The sequence below is a fragment of the Scleropages formosus genome, chromosome 25 (genome assembly GCF_900964775.1).
Source record: "Scleropages formosus chromosome 25, fSclFor1.1, whole genome shotgun sequence".
In the NCBI taxonomy this organism is placed as follows: domain Eukaryota; kingdom Metazoa; phylum Chordata; class Actinopteri; order Osteoglossiformes; family Osteoglossidae; genus Scleropages; species Scleropages formosus.
Window position 1 is genome coordinate 9543881 of NC_041830.1, and position 24765 is coordinate 9568645.

The 24765-nt window shown below is 43.5% G+C and overlaps 3 protein-coding genes across 4 annotated transcripts; all 3 read left to right on the top strand.

The window, feature by feature from the left end:
* The first annotated feature begins 1342 nt into the window (after positions 1-1342).
* On the top strand, positions 1343-9185 carry LOC108921762 (PHD finger protein 23B-like). Its single transcript, XM_018731451.2, has 5 exons — positions 1343-2014; positions 4324-4355; positions 4997-5089; positions 5329-5923; positions 6753-9185. The coding sequence occupies exons 1-5, from the start codon at positions 1987-1989 to the stop codon at positions 6953-6955; spliced, it is 951 nt and encodes a 316-aa protein (XP_018586967.1). The 5' UTR covers positions 1343-1986; the 3' UTR covers positions 6956-9185.
* A 1144-nt stretch (positions 9186-10329) lies between these two features.
* On the top strand, positions 10330-17093 carry LOC108921492 (phospholipid scramblase 1-like). The gene is made up of 7 exons (XM_018730964.2): positions 10330-10422; positions 12196-12294; positions 13753-13795; positions 14000-14220; positions 14860-15021; positions 16201-16362; positions 17034-17093. The coding sequence occupies exons 1-7, from the start codon at positions 10330-10332 to the stop codon at positions 17091-17093; spliced, it is 840 nt and encodes a 279-aa protein (XP_018586480.2).
* A 792-nt stretch (positions 17094-17885) lies between these two features.
* Positions 17886-24379, top strand: senp3a (SUMO specific peptidase 3a). 2 transcript variants are annotated; one of them, XM_018730817.2, is made up of 11 exons: positions 17886-18027; positions 19715-20324; positions 20623-20787; positions 20944-21055; positions 21499-21646; positions 22006-22053; positions 22286-22363; positions 22474-22611; positions 22938-23021; positions 23439-23489; positions 23664-24379. In XM_018730817.2, exons 2-11 carry the CDS (start codon positions 19757-19759, stop codon positions 23772-23774), a joined length of 1503 nt encoding a protein of 500 aa, XP_018586333.1. In that variant the 5' UTR covers positions 17886-18027; positions 19715-19756; the 3' UTR covers positions 23775-24379. The 2 variants fall into 2 exon arrangements, with proteins under 2 accessions (XP_018586333.1, XP_018586332.1); XM_018730816.1 differs by lacking the exon at positions 17886-18027 and adding an exon at positions 18827-18983.
* The last annotated feature ends 386 nt before the right edge of the window (positions 24380-24765 follow it).

Below are 24765 nucleotides of genomic sequence, written 5' to 3' on the forward strand. Positions count from 1 at the left end.
TCATAACCATATAGCATTACGGAAAATACCAGCACTTTAACAGTTGTAATCTTCATTCTTGTGGATACAGCATTTGCGACTCTTTTCCAGATATTTAATTCTAGCTGTTCCAACTGCTAGTCTTCAGAGTAACCCTTGACTACTAGTTCCCTTGCTGTTGATCATTAATCCCAAGAGACAAAAATGAAAAATTTCTATGTCTTTGCCATGAACACAAAAGGTTACTGTTGTTCATGTTTTTATGTCTTTAAATAATTACTTGTAGTTCCAATTCTTTCCACTGTCCACTTCTCTAATAAGTCTTCTTCATCCTCTGTCATTAATGTGGTATAGTGGGCATGTTTAAGATTATCAAAAATGTTCCTTCCCGAACTGATGTTTTTCTTTGTAACGAGAATAATCTCTGCCATCTAACTTCAAACTAATTTAATACAAATACACCCATTTATTTCTAATCCTCCTGTTATTTTGGGTGGCATGGTGGCGCAGAGGGTAGTACTGTTGTTTCACATCCCAGAGCTGTTCAGACATAGATTCAAATCCAGCTCAGTCAATGTGGAGTGTGTATGTTCTCCTTTTGTCTGTGCGGGTGCTCTGGTTTCCTATCCCAGTCCAGAGAGATGCAGTTCAGGTGAACTGAATACTCTAAATTACTTGAAGTGTGAGTGTGAAGGTCGATTTACCCAGTAATGGACTGGTATTCTGTCCCGGGTATACCCCCCAGGATTGAGCCCACTGGTTAGGATAGGGTCTGGACCAATGTGACTCTGACCAGCACAAGCGATTAATGAAAGTAAGTGATTGAGTGCTATTTCCCTCTCTATCCCCATTTTAATTAGATATGCTCAAACACATCCCTGCAAGTAACTATGGTGTACTGTTTGCATTGGTTTTCTATTATTTATTTACTAATGACACGTTCAGAATTTAAGGTGTTTTTTTGTTTGATGTCATTCTGTATCAAATGTGACTAAACACATCCCCCATGCCAAATTCCTTGTATCTGCAAATGTTCTTAGATGTTAAAGTTGGTTTAAAGTTATCTAGGTTAAATACACAGTACATGTTAGGGTAGATCTAAAGATATGTAAAAAACACTGGGTAGTCTATAAAATACACATCTCTCAGTAGCATTTTTGCCCCAAAAGAAAATTTCCAACTGAACTGAAGGTTTTTAATATTTCAAAAGCCGATTTTCTTTGCAAAAAAGGGGCACCCATAAAACAGACATGGAACAGGCAGGGGGAATCAAGTAATTTCAAACAAATTGCTCAAAGGTCATATGAATTCGCAGAAATTCCCATGTAACACTAACAACATCGTCAAAGTTCCCCATTCTGAACGCGTCGGACCTTCTCAACGCCTAAACTACATTACCCAAAAGACCAGTCGCGGCTGGGGTGGGGTGTGTGTGGGGGGATGTTGGGTACGTTATTTTGGAAACCGCACGGGGGCGCGCGAGAGGTTGCCAGTTATTGCGTACTGATCGCGGGTGACGCCGGAGCTCCGCGCGCGGACGGGCTCGGTGAAGAAAAAAAAAAAAAAGGCGCATTTACCAAGTTTCAGTATGTTGTTAAGAATCGTTGGTACGTATTTGAGCCGCGTATTTTCTGCCAGCATCGTCGCCACCGCAGCCTAGAACTCTGTTCATGGTGTGAGAGCGGAACAAAGGAAGAATTTCGGAGCTCCAGGAGTTTTAGCGACTAGGACGTTCTGAAGAGCGAGGAGGGACCGCGAGAAGCGGCCGTTAGCAGCCCTGCTAGCCGCTCCTCGACTCGGGCTTTGACAGTTTGGAGCAGGAGGCGACGGACCGTGCGTGGAGCCTCGATCGCCGCCCTCTCCCTCATTTCTGTGGCTGAATAAAGAAGCGCGACCTGTGTCGTCCTACTAGCGCCACCGAGTGAGAGTCCCGGCCGGCGCTGGCGCTCCGGGGAGCCGGGCAGACGGAGGACGCAGCCCGCCGCCAGTGACGAGGCCCCGGGGACAATGCTGGGAATCATGGCGGAGCACCAAGGTAGCGCCGCCGCACTTTAATTTCTCTCCGAACCGAACGCACCGGACAGCGCAGTGAGCCGCTCCGCGGTCGGACGGTCTTCTTCTAGCAGTGCACTGCGGCTCGTAGCCTCTCGTCTCGGCGGGCGGCCAGTCAGTGGCGTGTCCGCTCAGAAACCCGCGTGTACCGCGCCTTCGATGGGTAATTTTCCTTAGTTTAAAAAAAAAAAAAAAATCTTGCAGTGAGGTTCGTCGCTGAAGGGAGCACTTAGCTAGCTGTGTTCTGGGAGTTCACCGGCAGTGTGGACACCCGCCGGGCCGGGGCTCGGAAGCCGCCGCCTGGCTGTCCACTCCGGGCAGATCATGGTCGATCGGACGATCGCTCCCGACCCGCGGTGGCTTCGACACCCGTCCGTCCTCCGGACACATGGTAGTTAGGACATCGGCGGCGAACTCCCGCGGCTTCTGCGATGGAAAAAAACCCCGAAAAACTAGCAGCCCTTCTCCCGTTGTAGTAGTGGCGGTGGTTTTAGTATAAATAATCCCCATCATCGTTGCTTCTGTTGTCACGTCCGTACACGGTTTTTTTACTAACTTATTTTTTTCTTATTTTTAAAACAACCAGCTAACTTAACTGTTACCTGATACTGACAGGCTCTTCGGGAAAATGGCCTCGTTTCTCGGCTAACCTCGTTAGCTCAGCTAGCTGTCTGCCATGCTAGTGCGGAGTTACCCGGATGGTTAGCTCACTTACCTAGCTGCCATGCTAGCGTGGGGCTAATTATGTGGCTAGTTTCGCTAGCCGCTGCGCTGCCTGACTTGAGCGGCTAGTTTAGCCGGACTGCTAACGACTCTGCGTGTGTGTGTGTGTGTGTAGGCTGTCTGGGAGCTTAGTCGTTCTACTGTGTGTTGTTAGTCAGGTGGGTAGTTTAGGCGACTACCTAACACATGAGGGTGTAATTAAACACGTCGCCGGTGGTTTATTCAGCCGGTTAGGCTGGAGTTAGCTGGGGTGTTTTGTGTGGCTGGGGACTGAACTTTGTTTTTGCTGTGCAACAGTGAAGCGAGAGCTTTCTCCCTCCCAAATACAGTTGATGTCCATCATACTTGTTATTTTGGCAATTTAATTTTCTTGTTCCCCCTCCGCCCAGACTGAAGGGTCTGCCCAGTTTTTCCCGAGACAGTTAATGGCATTACCATAATGTTACTGTTAAAAATTCTCCACATCTTGATGCCAGCAGCGGTCTCTCTCAACAGGTGTTCCTCAGGGCTCCGTATTCGGCTCTCTCAGTTTCTGTACGTACCGCTGGGCTCTGTCACGCTCGGCTCCCGCTCTAGCTGCTGGCGATGTCTCGCCTGGATTACCGCAGTTTCCTGTGTTTGGTCATCTGGCATTTGCCTTCACACTTTCACAAGTGATCCGGAATAGTTTGACGTGCCACAGGGCTCCCACGTATCTCCCCAGGTCCTCATCTATTCCGGTGAATTCTCTAGCTGTCCACGTCAAGTTAAGCGCTCTGGTAACAGTCTGCAAGATGGTCAAAAGGATCTGCATGCTACCACCTACAGGACATCCCCCCCCACCACACACACAGACACACACACCAGCAAGAGCACTGTACTCCTCCACCTCTGGCCACTTGGTGGTGCAAAATCGAAAGTTTGTCAGCTCACGGTTTAGCCGCTCTTGTGGTTGAACGAGCTCTGTCCCTCAGGGCTACTGAATATCTTCCAGCTTTTCAGAAGGGTCTCTAACCCATCTCTTTCGGTCATTTCTCTCCTAATCTCCAGACAGCTACATAAATGAGTCCAACACAGTCTGCTATGATTGTCTGTTTGCTGTTTAAATGTCACTTCTGTGGGCAGCTACTTGAGGGATGTGAACCAACAACATGGTAGTTTAACAAACAAGCTGTGCTTTTGTCATCCTGTCTCTAAAGCTCTTCATCTGTTGAGGCTCTTTTGTTTACTCTGAGTTGCAGGTTGCTTTGGAGAAAAGTGTCTAAATGTAGTATAGCCAGCCAGCTGGACTGGAGTTGGCTGTATGGGTGGTTTAGCCAGTTAGCTCCTATGCTGGTGTTTAAGGACGATGCTGTAACTTGCAACTTGCTTTTTTGGTACAAAATACAGAAGTACTCTGCTGCATTAACTCCTTCTGTCATACCAGTATGACAGAGATGACCTGGGTGCTGTTGAAAAGCATTATTCACTCTAACTGAAGGTTTATTTCCACAACTTCATTTCATGTGCGTAGTTATGTGAGTAGTCTATGAAATTTGAATTGTCAGGTTGCCTTCTACAGTCACGTTTTCTTGTTTTCCCTGCTTACAGATTCAATACGGAAATGCAAAACGGAGTCTTTGGTAAGTGTTTTTAAAGAGCGGGTGTCCATTGCCACGTTGGACTATGAGCCACTTTTCCTGGGATCCTCCTTCCCCGCTGTGGTTCCATTTGGGATCAGTGTGTATTCAATATAAACAGCATTGTGTTCAGTTGTAAATGGATTTAAAGCGGTGTAATATACTGGCAATATGTCTAGATGGGTTTGTCAAAAGAAAATAAATCTGTTGTAATGGAAATAAATTTATCCTCTATTTGTGGCCCAAATCCAAGTGAGAAATCAATGCCAGTTCAAGACCTAATATGTGAAGTTGTTTTTAGATATGTTGTAATATCCCTGTGTAGTCTGAAGGAATTTAACAGTATTACCATGAGTGATGCTGTGTTTTGACATTGTAACATTAGATATTTTGGTTAGAATAAGATCAGGATCTTAATTGTACATATAGGTACCTATTACAGTGCATTTAATTCCTCCTATAGTGATGTCCCCTATCAACTGGTGGTTGTTGTTCATACACTTAGAGCAACTCTGTTCAAGTGAAATGTTCCCCTTTGGGTTTCCCCCTCAGAACAGTGGATTTGAATGCAAATGTCTCTAATGGAATTCAGTTAAGTGTTGATTGTCTTTGTGTGTGTGTGTGTGTGTGTGTGTGCGCACCAGCCCCCGGAGAGGAGGAAGAGGACAGTGGAGGACTTCAACAAGTTTTGTAGTTTTGTTTTGGCCTATGCTGGTTATATCCCCTCGACCAAAGAGGTAAATGGAACTTCCACTTCCACAGTTTTCATCTGCAGTGTTTTTGTGTGATTCAGAGCAGGACAGTTTTGATTACCTTTAGTAATGGGTTCCATTAGCAGCTTGTGTGGGTTGTCGGGAAAATGACAATGTCAGCTAGATGTAGCTTGTGCCTTCTGGGTTAATTTACTTTAGGGAAATTGTGTCCTGATGGCAGCAATTTGCGTTTAACTTAATGTTTATGTATTCTACCTTCTCAGGAGCGCCCCTGGTCCCCAGCCCCTTCCAGTTCCCCTCATGGCTCTGGAGCCTCAGCAGAGGGTGGAGTTTCGACGGTCGGTGCCAGCTGGTCCGATGGGGGCTCGGACCTACGCACTATCCACACGTTCGTCCGAAAAGCGCGCGCCAACAAGGGCAAGAGCCTCCACCGGCTGCATTCAGACAGCTCCCTGCTGGATAAGATGCGACTTAAGGACTCCCTCTATGAGAGACAGACAGGGGGCAAGGCAGAGCGCAAGAAGGACAGGAAGCTGAAGAAGCTGTCCCTTGGGGGTGGAAGTGGAAGTGGAGGGAGTGGGGGTGACAAAAGAGCACGCATCAAGCGCAGCAAAAACCCCAAGCCTCCCAAAAGCCTGAAAAAACTCAAGAGTTCAGTGAAGAGCGAGACTGACTCAGAGACAGGTCCCTCCCACAGGGAGGAGTTAGACACAAGGGAGGAGCTAACAGAGCAGAGCACACAGCTTCCCAGGGAGGATCTGAAGGAGATGTTAGCTGAGGAGTCCACCAGAGAGGCAGAGATGAGCTCCAGTGAGGGAGAAACCTGGATTGCAGATGAGGACATTATGGTGGAGTCAGGTGAGCTGGAAGGATGAGTACATGGGATGCTGGTATTAACAAATGTTAATTATGATGGAATGAGTTCTGGAAAATACCAAGGGATAGTATACAAATATGAGAGTGAATATGAAGTACAGTGGATTCTCAACTTGCAGTGTGGGCTACATTTTATTGGTTCATATCTTCAGTCTTGTGTACCACAAAGTTACGTTTGGTGACTTGAGTTATGTTATTTGCAGAATGTTAGAATAACAGATATGGATGTGATAAAATTAGCGTATAATTTAAAAATATTTTTATTAACTTTGCCCATAAATGTGTGGTGTTCCTGATGTTATCGATCACAAGCACTCAGGAACACCAGATATGAGGCGTAAACACTGTGGAATGGAGTGGCGTTAATGCTGCCTTCCACTCCTGTTCTTTTTATGCACTTTACTGCCATCTGTTGGATCAATGGGTAAACACAGGTCACTTTTGTTCCAAAGCAAGCAGAAATTTTTAAAAAATATGGGGGTAAAAGTGCTGGTAAAATAAAGTGGAAAATGTTGGTATCTTTACATTCTTTCTTGACTTTTATGTCATCTTGGTTTCCTCTGGTTGGATTTGCCTTGAAATAGTTTGAAAACATTAACTATGAATCTCGATTTAGATAACAGCATCTGCTAAGCCAGCAAATAGATGTTTTTTGTGAAGCCCTGAGCAGAGGTCATATGTTCTGTGCTGTTTTTGTGCTTATGGTTTCTTTCAGAAGCTACAGTGTTTTGAGAGTGAAAATAGTTTGTCTTTATTTCTGGAATGTCTTTGCATCTAATGCACATTTTCTCTTTTCAATTCTAACCACAAGGCGATGACTCATGGGACCTGATCACCTGTTACTGTGGGAAGCCGTTTGCTGGGCGGCCCATGATAGAGTGCAACCAGTGCGCTGTCTGGGTGCACCTCTCCTGCGCCAAGATCAAGAAGTCCAACGTGCCCGACATTTTCTACTGCCACAAGTGCAGAGACTCTCGCCAGGATCGGCGCTCTGGACACAAGAAGGACCCCTGAGGGCTGCTCATGGGGAAAGACTGTTGCACCTCTCCTGTTCCTCTGCATTCTGAGAAGAGCTACTTATCTGCAGTCCACTCTGTTTCTAAGAAACCAGTCTTGACCAGGCCAAGTCACCTTCTGAAGCACTGCCGTCAAGCCTTCTTCCCCCACTGAAGAAGCAGGCATATCCCCACTGGAGGTGATTTCTCAGCACTTCTGGGCAACCCTGCACCATTGGTTTGAGTCACAGCTATCCACTGTAGTCTGTGAGTTTTAACTGAAGTTTACTTTTTCTGACGACTGCTGTTAGAACAATTTTGTTTGGTCAGTCAGGGTGTCAATCAGACTGGGAGCAAATGCCGGAGTCCTAATCGATTGGCTCTCAGCGTCACTCAGATCAGCTTCTCCCTCTTAAAGGAGACGTGGTGAGGAATCCGGCGCTTCGCACTTGTGTGCACATGCACATAAGCAGCAAATAAAAGCCATATCCATGAGTGTACCCTCCTCCCGTTCCCCCAGCCCAGGCGTCAAGGGAGTGTTTTAATTAGTTTCCGTAGTGTGAGAGTCCAGTTACTTTACTCTGACTTCATGACTTGTGAATTCTTTGCAAATAGGGAGCAACTTTAGGTTCTCAAAATTGGGTGGATCAATGTGCTGATGTAGAATTTGCTTTCTCATCCCTGTTGCAGCAGATAAAAATCCATATTTCAGAGTACTGGGATAACTTAGCATCAGTGATGTAAAGAGCAATGTTGAGGTTCTTTTATAAAAAAGTGACCAGGAAGAGGTCCTTGTTTTCAGAGTTTGGTTTAACCAGAGCATGATGGGTTTAACAAGAAATATTAGCCTTTTGAGCCTAATGGTAGATGAAACCTATATTTGGGGCTCTAAAATCTTTTTTTAGCCATTACAGTTGTTGGATAACGGAGACGTGCGCTATGGAACGCATGTCATCTCATCTGTACAGTATTTCACTGTTTTACCATGAACGGTCATGGTTATAGCTAATGGTTATTTTAATTCCGAACATGGCTTATTTCTGCATCATCCAACCCGGTTTATGTAAAGTATGCTAAAGTAGAAGTTTAGGTTCTTGAGTGAAGACTATTATATATACTTAATAGGTCTTACAAATCAGGAAAGTGTGTGTCAGGGCTCTGTCTTTTGAGGGAAGGTGGTTCCTCAGTATCTGGTTATTCCCTAAACACTCATAATCTTGATTGTGTTTTAGTTGCCAAGGCGACAGGATTTGAGATCAAGTTATCCAGTTTAAATGGGTTTGTACTGTTCCTGGGGTGCCAAAGTGTAGCACCTTCCCCCCCTAAGATGAATCTAATTTGTGCGCACACAATGACAACTTTGTCAGGTTATCCAGAACTTAATTGGCCGTTAATTTGCAGGGGGGTAAAGTAGTGACAGTCGCACTGGATTCACTTTCTTGGGCTTCGGTGTAAAGAGGCAAAGAAAGAACAAAAGCATTAAGTTGGTCTTGCACTAAAATGTAATTCCATTCTGTGGTGTTGTACTGAATTAAGTCTCCAGAACAGTGTTCATGTCCATTAGAGGGGTTGGACTAAATAAAGTTGGCAAAATTCAATGCTGTTCATGTTCCACTAGATGGCAGATTCTCATTATTTAGAAGAGAACATCTGGCTCAGTGTCTGTTTCAATTCACATGCTTGTAGAAAATAAAAACAAAAACATATAGAGCGGGTGTCTGTGAGGCTTTTTGTTTTCACACGAACCAATCATGTAGACGCATTTTAGTAATCTTGAGTTTTTCTATAAGGTTACAGTTTCGAGAACCTTGTGGTCAAGAGTGGTTGTGTGAAACTTATTGAGGGGAGTGAAGAGACCAGAGCAGAGCAGAGCAGAGGAGAGGGGGACGTGTACACTTGTAATTTAATTATTTTGCTTTTATTTGTCCTGTAAAGGTAGTTGTGACTGCTCTTGAAACTGAGGCAATGGTAACTTTCATAAATGTCTCATCAGTCTTTTAAGTTATTTTGTGTCTAGGAAATTAGTTAACTGCTCTTTGCATTCATTTTTTTCTGGGGTAGATGGTAATAATTGGAGAAAAAAGGCACAATCTGCCTGCCCCACTGCTTGACCCCCATTTTGCTGTACATTTCCCACACTGTCCTTCCAATATTTGTAAATATGTCAATGAAGAGGGAAAAGAAGCCAAGAAAATTTTATTTTTGGCATTATGTTTTCTTCAATAACTGTAGCTTGAGAAATAAAACTTTTTGCGACTTTGTTGTCCTTTGGTTGTTATTCCCATATCAGTATTTCAGTATTGAGTTAATATGTGTGGTACAAAAAAAAAAATCACAATACAATCACTCCCTTGGTGTGTCTGTCATTCATGTGACCTGTAGGGAGTGAACTTTGGTAAGGTGATCTATAGGTAGGTTAGGTGCTTACAAGGAAACTAATCACTTGTTCATGAAGTTCTCACCAAAGAAAAACAACTGTTTACATTTTTAATGTCTCAAAATTCTGCATCATCCTGGCCACTTTTGTTATTTTATTTGGTCATATTTGATTAAAAAAACCCTTATCCAGTAATGTTTGTGGAATGTTTATTTTAGCATGTTTTGGCAGGAAGATGTTTAACTGTAGTGGGGGGAAAACCAAATAAATCTGAGGAAACTGGAGTTAAGTGGAAAGCTAATATAAAATGGTCTCTGCCAAATTGCCAGTAAATTGAACATTTCAGTATCTTCCCTGTTGCTAGGATACCACAGAGCAAAGGTCACATTTTCATTTATATAGGAGATGCTTTTTTTTTTTTCTTCTCCTTCCAAAGTGACTTCCAAGAAACTAGTGTTACCAGCCCATACCTTATTTACCAAGGTGACTTACACTGCTAGATACACTACTTACAATGGGTCACTTATGCACACATCAGTGGAACACACTCTGTCACTCACACTATAGGTAAATCTCAACAGCATGTCTTTGGACTGTGCGAGGAAACCCACGCAGACATGGGGAGAACATGCAAACTCCACACAGACTGAGCAGGGATTGAGCGCATGTCCTCTCAGGCGCTGTGCCACTTGTGCAACCTTTGATCCTCCATCCGGTGCCTACTGGGTGTAACAAAACAGTTTTTCATCTCTTAGACTTGGCGAGGGCTGGTTCTACAAGTTGTCACTGTCACATTCTGGAAGTGTCTGGAAAATCCCCATTGGAATAATAACGGATAAGGCTGTTGAATTTTGCATTTATATATCACGCAAAAACACAAAGGGGCTTCTGGAACGTGTGACAGGTGTCGCTGTCCTCACCCGAGGACTGTGACACAGCCACCGGAACCGGAGGGGTGGATCCGTGACCGCCCCACCCGTGTGAAGGTACTTCATAAGTCGGTGAGTGTTGCGCTTATGACCCTTGGAGGAGGCAGAGACGGGAAGCTGCGGAGTCTGGAACGCCGTGGACACACCGAGAGGACGACCTACAGGGACACGGGAGCACAGGTGAGTCTATGCAACTTTTCAGTACAATGGCACAGCGGGTAGTGCTGGGAAGAACAAACTTTGCTGTTAAACTCATTTTGACAAGGCAGCACATTGCATTTTACAGTACTAATAATATGCACCTGTAATACTGTAGCACATGGTGCTCTGGGTTCAGATATGGCAAAGATAGACTCATGGACAGCATTCATTATGAGCGTTTATTTGAACAACTGCGCACAGTAGGAGGTATTGGTGCAAACACAAACAGTTAATGCTCTGGATCTGCCAGAACCATCTTTCCAAGCCTGCTTTGTGCCTCAGGATAGTCCTCAACAGACACCAACCGCCTTATATTCCCTACGATTTCCCATAGCGGTTGACGACTAATTCACATTTTACCCACAATTCTCCACTATTTACAATAACCCATTTTCCCACTCAAACGTGACACAGGCAGTTACCTTACTTTTTGTGAGGTGATACCTCAAGCTGCGTTGCATAATGCAAAATAAATTTGAACAAAGAAGGTCAAAACAGAAAAATATTGTAGTATGGTATGTTCCCCGTGACCCCGTAAGGGACAAGCGGTTCTGAAAATGTGTGTGTGTGTGTGTGTGTGTGTGGTATGTTAGCTTCATGGTGATTCATGAGAGGTTCCATGTTTCGCAAACACTTTGCATTCATCTTTTTGTGGATCTTGTTCAGTCATGGATTATGGGTTTCATGAGTTGTTAAAAACCTGACATTTAATTTTGAGTTACCACACAGCAGCTGTGTTTTATGGCTGGCGAGTCCCTTGCACTGCCATACAACTTTCCTCATATTGTTTTATTGACTGTCTTACTGTTTTATTTCATGAGCTCATGAGAAGACCTTGACAGCCCTGTGATGAACTTCCTACCTGTCCAGTCATGGGGTGGAGCCATAAAACGATAAAGAACGACAGCTCTATACCTCAGACAACACACACTCCCTTGTTTTACTTCCCTCACCTCAACTTAAAAAGTTACCTTATTTACCACATGAGAATTGGGTGCTTTTTACCCCAGCTGATTGGTCACCACTGCAGAAATGCAGTTTGCACCATGAATTCCGAATGGCTGTATGGGTCACTTCCACATTAGACTTCACAATTCTCAGACGTTATTAACTCTTTCCATAATCTTGCAAATATTTTGTCTGTTACATTGGAAAAAAAAAAACTTCATCAGGGTTTGAATGGAGAATATTACACTTATTCATTTATCTGACGCTTTTCTCCAAAGCAAGTTATAACATTAAATTAGCTACAACTGTTTATGTAGCGAGGGGGGCGCAGTGGGTTGGATCGGGTCCTCCTCTCCGGTGGGTCTGGGGGTCGAGTCCCGCTTGGGGTGCCTTGCGGCGGACTGGCGTCCCGTCCTGGGTGTGTCCCCTCCCCCTCAGGCCTTACGCCCTGTGTTACCGGGTAGGCTCCGGTTCCCCGCGACCCTGTATGGGACAAGCGGTTCAGAAAATGTGTGTGTGTGTGTATGTAGCTGGGTAATTTTCAGCAGAGAAATTTAGACTGAGTACATTGATCAAAGTTACTACAGCAGTAGGTGATATTCAAACCAGCAACCTTTGTATCTAACCTACTCTATCAGCTGCCCCACATGGTAATAAAAATGTACTATTATCTTATAACATCTTCTGAGAAAATGTCCTTGAGTCCAGTAGGTACGTCCAGTGATAAGGTATGTTAGTTACAGGTTCCTGTTGCTCATATTTTCCTCTATTGCTTCATTTGTGCTCAACCCTCCCTCAATCCAGCCCTCAAAGATAATGCAGAACCTTCCCCTCGAATCGGGCTCCAACACTGCAGGGTACGCCCCAATCGGTGTCCCACCTGGTTTGGAGTACCTCAGTCAGGTGGGTACATTCACCTGCTCTTCTGCCTTCTGTACACTCCCTGACAAACAACACTGACACTGATCGCCGGCAGACACCGTCACCTAGCATCTACCCCCCCCATAACCACAGGATCTGATAAACTTTTCGTTGAGTCCAGCAGCTGCCCCTCTTTACCACAAAGCCAATAGTTTTTTACAGATTTATTCTAAACATTCAATACACTGGGCTGTTCATGCTGGATCACATAATACTGAGTGTTCTTCCCAAGTGCACAAGAGCTATGGCGCATGCACCAGAAAACTCACTAACATGAATCCAAAATAGAGTATTTTACTCAAGTATTGGGCAAACATTATTATTATTATTTTAATTTTTTTTTCATTGATGTGACACTTTTCTCCAAAGCAGCGTACCAACTTAAACTAATTTCCCATTTATACAGTGGGGTAATTTTGACTGTATCAATCCAGGGTAAATACTTTGATTAAGGGTATTACAACAGGAGGTAGGAGTCAAACCCCAGTCTTTTTAGTGGAAGGTGACAGCTTTAACTGTTATGCCACCAGTTGCCTCATTACCATCTGTATTTTGGACTCCTTTGTCCAAGGTGACTTACAATGTTAGCTTTACAATCGTTCACTCATTTATACAACAGGGTAATTGTTACTGGATAAGTACCAAGGCTGCAAAGAAGGAAGAGGGACTCAAACCTAGGTCCTTCAGATTACAAGGTGACAGTTCTAACATCTTTGTCAACTGCTGCCCCATGATCTCCAAGTATACAATTATTAATCACCATGCTGCCCAGTACCTTATCTGAGCTGGAAAATCTGATCATTCACACTGGTACTTTCATGCCGCTGCTCATTTTGATCTTTATATTTATTTAGCAGATGCTTTTCTCCAAAGAGACTTCCAATGAACTGTATGTAGTGTTATCAGCCCATACACCTTATTCACGAAGGTAACTTACACTGCTAGATACACTACTTACAATGGGTCACTCATCCATACATCAGTGGGACACTCTCTCTGTCACTCACACACTATGGGTGAACCTGAACAGCATGTCTTTGGACTGTGGGAGGAAACCAGAGGATGCAAAGGAAACCCACACAGGCACAGGGAGAACATGCAAACTCCATACAGACTGAGCAGGGATTGAACGTATGTCCTTTCACACCAGCCAGGCACTGTGAGACAGCAGTACTACTCACTGTGCCACCATCCCTTTAATGGCAATAGATGTGTGGCAACAAACATCCATTGGATCCAAACCAAGGTGCAGACAGCAGATGATTCTTTGACTGCACCTTTGGTGGAACATGACAGAAGTTTGTTCACTTTAGGTCTCAGCTCAAATCCACGAGCCTGACCGGGGCCACCCAACCCTGAAAGGTTCACATTTCATGCTCTTGATGTCTCATTGGTTTTCTACCTTTTCTTCCTCACCTTCTCTCCTGTGCTCTGCTGAAGATCGACCAGATCTTAATTCACCAGAAAATTGAGCTGCTGGAAGGTAGGGATTTTCCCCAATCTCCTTCACAGAATAAACATGGTAAAAAATAAAAAACTCCATTATGGCTTCATGTAGCTCAGCTTTCCTTCCTTACTACCTGTTTATCTCCCTCCTGCTGCCTGGCCTTTTCCACCTCCACATGTCTCGTCCAGCTCCTCACACCTCCAACTTTTGTTTTTCCCCCTTCCGCCTGTGTGTCTGCAGCCATCATCGGTTTTGAGACCAACAACCAGTACGAGATCAAGAATGTTCTGGGTCAGACCATCTTCAGGGCCAAGGAGAACAATGACTGCTGTACACGCAACTGCTGTGGCGCCCTTCGCAGCTTCAACATAAAATTGATGGACAACATGGACTGCGAGGTCATCCAGCTGGTGCGGCCCTTCCGTTGCAACTCCTGCTGGTGCCCCTGCTGCCTGCAGGAGGTAGGTGTGGCGCCTCCTACTGGCCACTTGTGTATGTGGGCTGAACCAAAGTGTGACACTTCTCATTGCCTGGGCTGAGAAATAGTACAAATGCTAATGTTGTTGCATAAAAAAACTGAAATTTAAGGGTGTGACATAAATGTTAGGCAGGAAAAAATGTCTCAGCAGTAGAGGAAAATATAATGTTTCACTCTGTTTTGTTACACAAATATGTAACAGTGTGACAGATTTGGGTGTGTCTGACAAGGAGTTGGGTGGTGATGGATGGACAGGTTTCAGTTGATTTACAGGCCATATTTAAAAAAAAATCAAGAAACCACCAACATAGCTTTACAGAACTCATCTACTAGGTCAAATACTATACATACTATACATAGGCACTTTCAGAAAATGAAAATAGTGTGAGCAAATTTTCTAAATGTAACCATTCTCAAAACAAAACCTCAGTTATAGCCCTTTTAACTTATCTTTTTTGTAGTTTTGTAGTTATCAGACTGAGCCTCAGGATGTGCTGTTAATATCAGACATGGATTCTAAATGTCATTAAGTCTCAAGAAGACAAAACAACTGCATTTATTAATGTATCTAGGATTAATTGCAATGTAGCATTTTAAGTCTGTGCGTGTGCGTGTCTATCAGCTGGAAGTACAGGCCCCTCCAGGCACTGTAATTGGCTATGTGGTCCAGGACTGGCACCCCTGTCTGCCCAAGTTCTCCATCCAGGGACCGTCCCGGGAGACCCTGCTCAAGCTGGAAGGCCCCTGTCTTGCCTGTAACTGCTGCGGGGATGTCAACTTTGAGGTAAAGGGGCGGTCGACTCCATGTACACCCGTCTGTATGTCCTCATCTTTGGTTTTTGCCTATACAGTCTTCCACTGCCTCATGAAGGTAATGTGATGCTGAAAAACCCTTTGTGGTGTGAATTCCTCATAACTGAAAGACATAATTACCATTAGTTTCAGTGGTAAAAATCTTGTGTGCTCCTGGGGCAGCACTGACACCAATTTGTGCTAAAATACCACCAAATCCTATTCAAATCAACACAATTACTTCAATAATTAACATCCATCCATCCATCCATCCATCCATCCATCTTCCTCCGCTTATCCAGGACCGGGTCGCGGGGGCAGTAGTCTAAGCAGAGCCCCCCAGACTTCCCTCTCCCCGCACACCTCCTCCAGCTCCTCTGGGGGAACCCCAAGACGTTCCCAGGCCAGCTGGGAGACGTAGTCTCTCCAACGTGTCCTGGGTCTGCCCCGAGGCCTCCTCCCAGTGGGACAAGCATTATTTCAATAATTAACATTAGTTGTCATAACACAACAGGGACGTCTGTCTTCATTAATTACTCTATAAAACTGTATAACTGTCTCCTTGTCCAGCTGTTTTGTTGCTTTGCATTCTATACACTTAAATACTGAGAAACAAATCATACATACATATGGTGCTCAATGTTAATTCAGCCTTTAATGCAAAGAAAACAAAACAGTACAGTGAAGAGAAAAGAAATCAATGAAAATGAAGTGACACAAAGTGCACAGGCTGACATGGTTTGGATAGTCCAAATGGGGACATGTTAACTGACATTATAACAGGTGACAGTGCCAAACAAGGGCTTGCTTGGCTGCACTGCTTAGCTCAGAAATGCAGAGAAACACCTTGTAAGCGGAAGTAGGGGTATTAAATAAAATTCAATGTTAAGTCGAATTTTTGTAGCTCGAACGGGCTTGTCTCGGGGATGACTGTAATATGTATCAGTCTATACTCCTAGTGAGGTAAATGTCACTGTCCATCTGCAATCTGTTTGTATCTGTCTCTCTATATTTATTCATCTGCAGATGAGTACTTCCCCTTCTACAGCTGTATCTTTGTGTCTGCATCAGCCTCATTGTGTTTGCATGTTCTCTTGCATTCTGTTGCTGTCTTCTTCCACTTCAATGTGGTTGCATCTCCATCTGTGGCGGGATCTGTGCAATTGTGCAGCTCAAAGACAAGGACGGAGAGCAGTGCATTGGCCGTATCTCCAAGCAGTGGAGCGGGCTGGTGAAGGAAATCTTCAGCGACGCAGATAACTTTGGCATCCAGTTCCCCATGGACCTGGATGTCAAGATTAAGGCAGTGCTCTTGGGTGCCTGCTTCCTCATCGTGAGTGACACGTCACCTCTGGACATACTGTATGGTCATCATAGTGAAAGTCTCACACTGGTCACTTAAAAGCTGCTTTTTACATTCTCAAAGCTGATCAAATTACGCTGGCTCCTCAATTAACAAACAGCTGAGTTACAAACTTTTATTGCAGTGTGGTATTTTATTTTAATTTTCTTCACCTAACCATGAAAAAAAAAAACTTCTGTCTGTAGCGGAGCAAGCACAACCTGGTTACCCATTAAACTGTAGTTTTTATTTGTTATACTGATATCCAAACTTTCTACTGGACTACGAAACTACAAAATAAATTGAGGAATGTCTGTGTTATTAGCCTTTTACTGATTGTCACTAAGCGGGAAAAGTAACTTTGGAGATTTCTATTCTCAGTTGTGTTCATAAGATGAGGAGCCAGTAAACAAACTAAGAAGAAAACATTCCAAACAAAATTGAACACAGATAGATATATGAGTAAATTTAAATCTGTTCCTCTCTTGCTACATTTGATTTGTTGCCATGACAACATAAACCAACTGAAATGACTACAGACATTGGTTTCTCTTGGTCTGCAGTCCTCCACAGTTCTCTGTTGACTCCACCTTGGCTTGGTTGTTTGACTTCACCTCTGGCTTTGCCCATTTCTTACCTTCTCAACTCTTCTCACCCAACAGGATTTCATGTTCTTTGAGAAAACTGGAGACAAAAACCAACGCTTCACCATATTCCGCTGAGAGAGGCCTATAGCACTGGGGGGCAAGGAGAGAAGAGTTCAAGACTTGTTGTCAGTGAGAAGTTGTTCAGCACAAAGAGCTGGTTGAAGTTTCTGTTCACACACACACACACACACAATAACTCATGTTTGGGGATATTTTGGCCCTCAGTGGCAGTCATACATCTCACTTTGTGACAACAGGATCTGACCCATTTTGTTCGTATCCATCACTGTTCCCAGACTGATCATTTTATTATAAAGCAGTGTAACATTTCTTTCAGTCAGCAAAAAGTGAGCCCCCAGTCATTTCCCAGTGAGCTAAATGTATTCGCAAAAAAGATGCACAAATATTTTTTATGATGTTATGCTGTACTTGCTGATTTCTCTTACCTGACCCCGTATGGGACAAGCAGTTCTGAAAATGTGTGTGTGTGTACAGTATGTTCCCTGTGATATGGCACATGCCACATACCTTTTGTGTAACGTACTAGTTTACAAAGTTGGATGTTTCAGTCTTTAAAATTTTTTTGTTGTTAGTCATGTGATGTCATTATCTTTTATGTAATATTCATCTCTCCTCTTTTTTCTTGAGATACCTGTTCACTTTGCCTCTTAAGTCTTATAACAGTTGTATGACAGTTAAAACATGTTCATTCTTAGACTCAGAATTTTAGTCCATTTATGTATTCTGATAAATAAATTCATTAATGAATGAACTACTTTGGATTTCATTTGCACCACGTCACAACGACAACCTGAAGCACGCGCTCTTGGCGGGCTGCTTCAGCGCTACAACGGCACGCGCCGCGCGCGCGCTCGGTAGCCGTAGTTCATGTCTCGCGCAGGCGTGGAATCGACTCCCAGTCCTGGAATTTGGGGGAGCTTTTCTAATCAGCAAACTACACTACGTTAACTTGTTAAGTTTTACTGCGTGTAAGAAGTCAGCTCCAAAGGTAAATGTGTGCTAACACTGATTTTGACACTACACTTAAGTCTTGATAGTTAGCAATTTGCGAGGTAACAAAAAGTTGTCACGCATCAGTCCCAAAATATTCAGGCACCAGACTCTGAGTGTGTAACCGCTTCAGACTAGAAAACAACTGCTTAAACTAAGCAAAAATATTTTTAAAAACGTTAAACTCTAAAGTAGTTTTCAAAAGCTAATTTTAATCGAACACAATCTGAATCCGGTAGGCTCCGTGTAATTCACAAATCAATTTTCTGTACAAGTTTTAGTGAAATTGTTGTTTACATCTGCAGTACGTATTCGGCGATGTTACCAATACCAACGTGTACTGTAAAGTAAAAATCATTTATCTAAAAAATACCGTATTATCTAGTAACATATGTTAGAACCTACGACGTTGTAACGGAAACCAGCAGAAATATAATGTAACGACAAACACCGTCTCATAAAATATTATTCCAATACTATAGCAATATTTCAATTCCCACTCACTCACTGAGTAAATAATGGAAATCATGTTAAATTTCTCACAGAATTATTTTGAGGCTATTGAGATTTGCCTTTGGAACCACTTTGTTTTAATAATGTCTGTAATACACGTAATCTTGTCACTAATAGTAATGGACAAAATAACGAATATGTCAGATTTCACACAAGCTTCCTCCACACCTCTGTACGGTTGAGAATTATGCGGGCTACCACCCGAACCCCGGCCTGGTGCTTGTCGCCCTGTCTCCGCGCGGGCTCGCGCCCGGGTGACGTCAGCGTGACGCGGCAGACGCGCGCTGCCTTCGTTGTAAAGAGGCGCCGGCTCCCATTGAAGGGGACACGGTTTAAAGAGCCTTTCTTCTTGTTTACGTTCGCATACCGGTTTCGTAGGTACATATAAACTGCAAACGAAAAGGCTTAAGGTGACATTCTACAGAAAGCCGCAGTATAACGGTGAGTGTGAGGGTTCATTGGCCCCTGCATCTGGCTAGCTAGCAACACACAATATAAACACATAGCTACACACACACGCTTGGCCAGCCAGCGTTGCAGTCGCCGAGATGCCAAACGCGCCTGATCATGTCCCATGTTAAATGCTAGTAGTTACCTGTTGTATTTGCATGCTGCATGATTTGCGGGCCACATGAAATGTGATGATGGGTGGGATCATTTTAATTTTTTTTAAAGAAAAGGGAAAATATTAACAATAGCTGTGCTTCCTCTCCTCTGTGGGAGAGTACTGCTCCGTCCGTTTCTGTTTAGGCTAATTGATTTGTGTATTTTGGGGGGGGGGTTTCCAGGTGTTATTTGTACTCGCATAAGGATCTGACACTTAGTTAATTAATGCTAAACCTTGTTGAAAATAAACTCACAAGTGCCCTATGAAATGGATTAGAGCCCAAAATGGAGTTTTGGCAATTTAACAAAGGTAAACTGGATTAGCTGGTGCCTCTTAGTACCACTCCCCAGTGCTCAGTGTCTGCAGCCCTGATAGAAAAGGATTTTCAACAGAAGGAAACTGTCACTGAAAATGTGTGTATAGAGCTGGCATAGCTTTAGGTGTGAGCAAGCAGTGTAGTTCAGCTCAGACTTGATAATATTCTAAAGAGCAATGAACAAACAATGCTTCACATGCTTATTGCCTCATACTCCCATTCCCTAACTTCATCTCGTCATCTTCCCAGGTTGGAGGCGAGCTGGCGCAGGTGGTGGGTTTTGCGTGGACAATGCGGGACAGTGGTGGCAGCCTTGCACAAAACTGTTGGCAGAATGAGCTGAACTTAGCAGGGGCACAAGAGGGCAGTGGGGTTACAGGCATCAGAGGAGCCCACCTTCTGGGCCCCACTTCCAGCCTTTCGCACCTGAAAATAGGCCGGCAAGAAGTGAATGAGAAGGTATGGGCAGTAGGATATTTAGAGAAAGAGGCAGAGGTGAATGAGGAGGAATATGAAGGATTCAGCTGGGAGGAGTGTGGTGTGAAGGAGTGGAAGGCAGCCTCATCTCCACAGCACTCACAGCAGCGGGCTGGGTATGAAGCCAGGGATTTGCCCAACAGCCCGGCCTGGACAGGGCACAACCGACTCAAGGCACGGAGGCTGAGGCTCCGTGGGTGCCCAGGCTTCCACTCTAGCCTTACTCTACGGTGGAAGTCGTGGCGCCGACGTGCCCGGAGGTATCGGAATCTTGGGCACAGACAGGCAAGGAGGTGTCGAGAAGGCAGCCTTTCACAGCTAGCAGGGCCCCTGCTGAATGGAGACCCTGGTAACTTTGGCAAGCTCACGGGGTCGGGTGCTGGTGAGTGGTCCCAAAAAAAAAAATCCCCCCCCAATTTTATTTTTTGTATTTACCTGCCAAAAGCTTTTTTTTTTTTTTTCTGTCAGACTTAATGAGATTTGTGTCTCAACATGACAGTGAAGTGTTTACATTAATCCAGTTTTTGTAACGTTTTGTACTACTGCTGTATTTAGTTCCTTTGGGTGAAAGTGCAGGCAGTTGCTTCTAGTTTTACATTTAATATGTTTATATTCTGTGTTATGTGAAGCATAACGTTCATTCTTAACCATGTGCATCTTTGGCTGTGCTCCTTCTCCAGAGTCACGGTGCTTTGGATTGAATGGTTTCATAGAGGAGATTCAGACTAATAAGGGGGAAGGACATGATTCCCCTGCCGAGTCACACATCGACACATCGAGTCCCCAGCAGGATAAGGATACACCTCCTAATGTGCTCACAGAAGAACACATGACATGTGTCCAAGGTAATGATGACTGCACTTGTTGCTGATTGTGCATCCAGCAATTTTTGTGACATGGTAGAAAAAGATCTATAAAAAAATCTATATAGATGTTCGGGGGAAAGATGAAGTGTGCGGCCATCTAGACTAATGCATTGGGACTCCACTCTTGCATTCCAGGGATCCTGGATGAGTTCCTGCAAAGGTATGGCAGCTTGATTCCTATCCACGTTGATGAGGTGGTGGAGAAGCTGCAGGATATCTTCAGTGAGAGTTTCTCCCAGCCGCACAGGTCTTTGTCATGGTCCAATCTCATCCATATAAATTAAATGTGGTGTGTGTGTATGTGTATGTATATGTGTGTGTGTGTGTGTGTATATGTGTATGTATGTATATATATATATGTATGTATATATGTATATATATATATAGACTCACTTCAGTAGCGTAGTCTGTCACAAGTTACATTATACAGGAGAATATTCTACAACTCTACCGGTGTTCTGTTCTATTTAAGTTTTAAGAATCCTAAGGTGTGTTTCTATTCTTCTGTGAATGTATATCTTTTTAACCTGTGCATGTTTTTCTGATTCATTGTATTAATTTAAACCTATGTTTAACTTAAGTTAATCTAAGTTATGACAGAATTAATTTCATATGAGGACCTGTGGTAAAACTGAAGCTGTCACACCAATGAAATGCAGAGCTTGAGCAAGTGTTGTGTTCTAACCAAAGGAAGATGGTGGTGCAGCATCTAATTCAGTCTTACCAGCGGCTCTCCGGCACTGCTGTGGTGCGAGGGTTTCGGGTGAACTACAAGCGCCACGTTCTTACAATGGATGACCTCAGTACGTTGTATGGGCAGAACTGGCTCAATGACCAGGTAGGTCCAAGGAATTCATTGTTGCTTTCTGCTACTGAACAGGTGTAGTAATTTCTTTATGACAGAACTTCAAGGACTTTGAGTCTCTGAAGTACAAGTATTAGATGGAAAAATTTCAGGCATTCTGCCCAAGGATAGAAGAACAATATCATTTTATGGACTTGAAGCTGTAAGATTTATTCTTATTGATTTCAGAAAAGTACATCCTTCCCCCAGTATTCAAACCAAATTTGTTCCTGAAAATCTGTACAGCAGGGTTGTAAATGCCAAAAAGGCTATTCCTATCAATACAGCAACCTTACCATGGCACTACACACTTTTTCTGCTAATTTTAACACATTACTCTATTTCCTCATTAGGTTATGAACATGTATGGTGACCTGGTGATGGACACTGTCCCAGAAAAGGTGAGACGTGTGCATCTGTACACGTGCCAATGCATATGTAGATGTACACACAGTTATTTACAGTAAGTGTATGTATTTTGCAGACACACACACTTCATACAGTATACGTAAAGTTCCAGCGTATTCTTGCGTGTAAGAGCCAAAAATACAACAGCCTTCACATTTAAATTTTCATCCTGTTCGAGAGTTTTAAAATCTTAAATGTTTAAAGCCTTTCTGTTTTTTTGCTCAGGTTCATTTCTTCAACAGTTTCTTTTATGACAAGTTGAGGACAAAAGGATATGAAGGAGTCAAACGGTGGACAAAAAATGTGAGTCACACTGGTGAGGGTCTTTGTGGTCAAAGGTTACGGAGATACAGCAGATCAGTTCCTCACAGGCTTGGTCTCCTACTGCTGTTTTCCCTACGCAACCTTTGCAGGTTGACATCTTCCGGAAGGAACTCCTGCTGATGCCCATTCACCTCGAGGTTCACTGGTCACTGGTGTGCGTGGATGTTCCACGTCGCGTCATCACCTACTTTGACTCCCAGCGCACCCTAAACCGCCGATGTCCCAAGGTGAGGGTCTTGGTGGGAACATCTGATTTGTCTTTTAAGTTGGTACGCATCCTCTGAGTCCGCATCCTCTTTTTCACTCTGTTTAGCAAGGCTTTTGTGCACTTTTAGGCTGACATACTGTCCTTCTCTCTCACCATGTATGTTATATTGTCTAAACACTGTTCTCCAGTGCAACTGTTCCTTTGTTCGTCCAATCTACAGCTGAGTGACTTGAAATTGGCTTACTTCATCCTCACCTTTCTCTGCTGAGTCATCTCCACACTTACACTTATTGATGAGATCCCTTTTACAAAAGCCTCATTGTGTGACGTCTTTTTTTGTTACAGCACATTGCAAAGTACCTGCAGGCAGAGGCTATCAAGAAGGAACAGAGAGATTTCCTCACTGGATGGAAAGGTGTTTTCAAAATGGTAGGCTGTGTTTCAACAGGTGCAACACTCCCCTGTTTGTGTATAGTGTACAAAAATCCACAAGGCTGGTGGCTGACTGTGTATTTGTAAGCAGTTCAGTAAAATTAAAAAAAAAAAAAGAAAATGTACCAGTCACTGTTGTGGTATAGGAAATGTATCTCTGATGTCTGTATGCATTGTTTCATATTTGTGGATTGTGAAGAAAAGCTGATTTCATTGACCCTTGCTAATATAAATGTTCTGCTTCAAGGCAAAGACTACTGAGCATTTTACTAAAGTAATGTTAGCAAATCACCTTCTAAAATATCATAGCTGATTAAACAAGGGTTTAATGAGTTTGCCTAAGTAAGATAAATTTTCTGGTTTTGGCTGTTAAAAACCATTGCAAGTCCACATGTTCTCTGTGTTCTGTCTCAGAATGTTGCCAGGCAGAACAATGATAGTGACTGTGGGGCATTTGTACTTCAGGTGAGTTTCTGCAAGCCTACTTTTGGGGTCATTCTTTCCTCTCACTGCTTCATACTTTACTTTATTCTGTTAAAAGTGGCTTACATTCTCAAAGATTTGCAAGTCCAATCTCTTTGACCGCTGCATTGCTCCTGCTGTTGCTCTTCCATCTTGTCTCTCGCTCCTCTTTTCCAGTACTGCAAGTGCCTGGCCCTGGGACAGCCCTTTAACTTCGGCCAGCAAGACATGCCCCGGCTCCGGAGGCTCATGTACAAAGAACTGTGTGACTGCAAACTTTCTCTCTGAGGCCTGAATGCACACAGCATGAGAATGAGCTAGAGAACCAGGAGTCGACCATATGGACCGCTCAGCCATTTTCACTGACAGCCAAGAGACTTTTACAATAAGGACATCTTTTCCCCCTTTCCAGTTGTCTCTAAAACCCCTTTTCCTCCCTGGTTTTGTAACTTTATCTTCTGTATCTTGTGGTTGACTGAGGTCAACTGTGCTCTTGCCCAGAGTTACCAATGAACACAATGAGGAACTCTAAAATATCACTGCTGGCCATGGCCAAACAAATAAATGCGTTCTTGTCATCTTGATGCCAGCAACTGATAAGCTATTTCACAAAGGAGGGAGGAGATGAAGCAGTCGGTTTTATTTCATTTCATAAAAAATACACATATATACAGTGTATATATACATATACAAAACTGTTTGAAAAGTCTGATTCTGTGGACCCAAACAGCTGTATTCTGTTTCTCTGTATGGTGTTTTTTGACTATGGCTACAGTCCACTTAAGTTAAACATTGTTAGTTAAGAGAAGACTGAAAATGAGACATGCAGCTGTTTTATAACTTTTAAAATGCATACATTGTGGTACAAGTTACAAATAAAAGGAAGCATATGACCAGGAGCTAATGCAATACTGATGTGCTCACCATGCTGTATGCTTGGTTGGAGGCTACATGGCTTAAATGAATTCTGCCAAATTAGGGGGTCATCTGATCTCCCAATTATTTTTAAAAGCCTGGTGTATAATCATTGATTTGTTTAGTTGATCATTTTATTTTCTTAGGGGTACTGCAGCAGTGTTCAATGGAGCCTGCAGCTATACACTGCTGAACTTGTAGTTTTCAGCTGTCTAGTTCAACCACATTAATAGATTTGTTGCATTAACTAACAGCCTCAGTCATAATTCACCTATTTCCTCAAAAATGGCTGCAACAATACAGATCCGTCACCACTCAAGTGGAGGAAAAGTACTTGCTAATCATATTTATATGGATATACAAA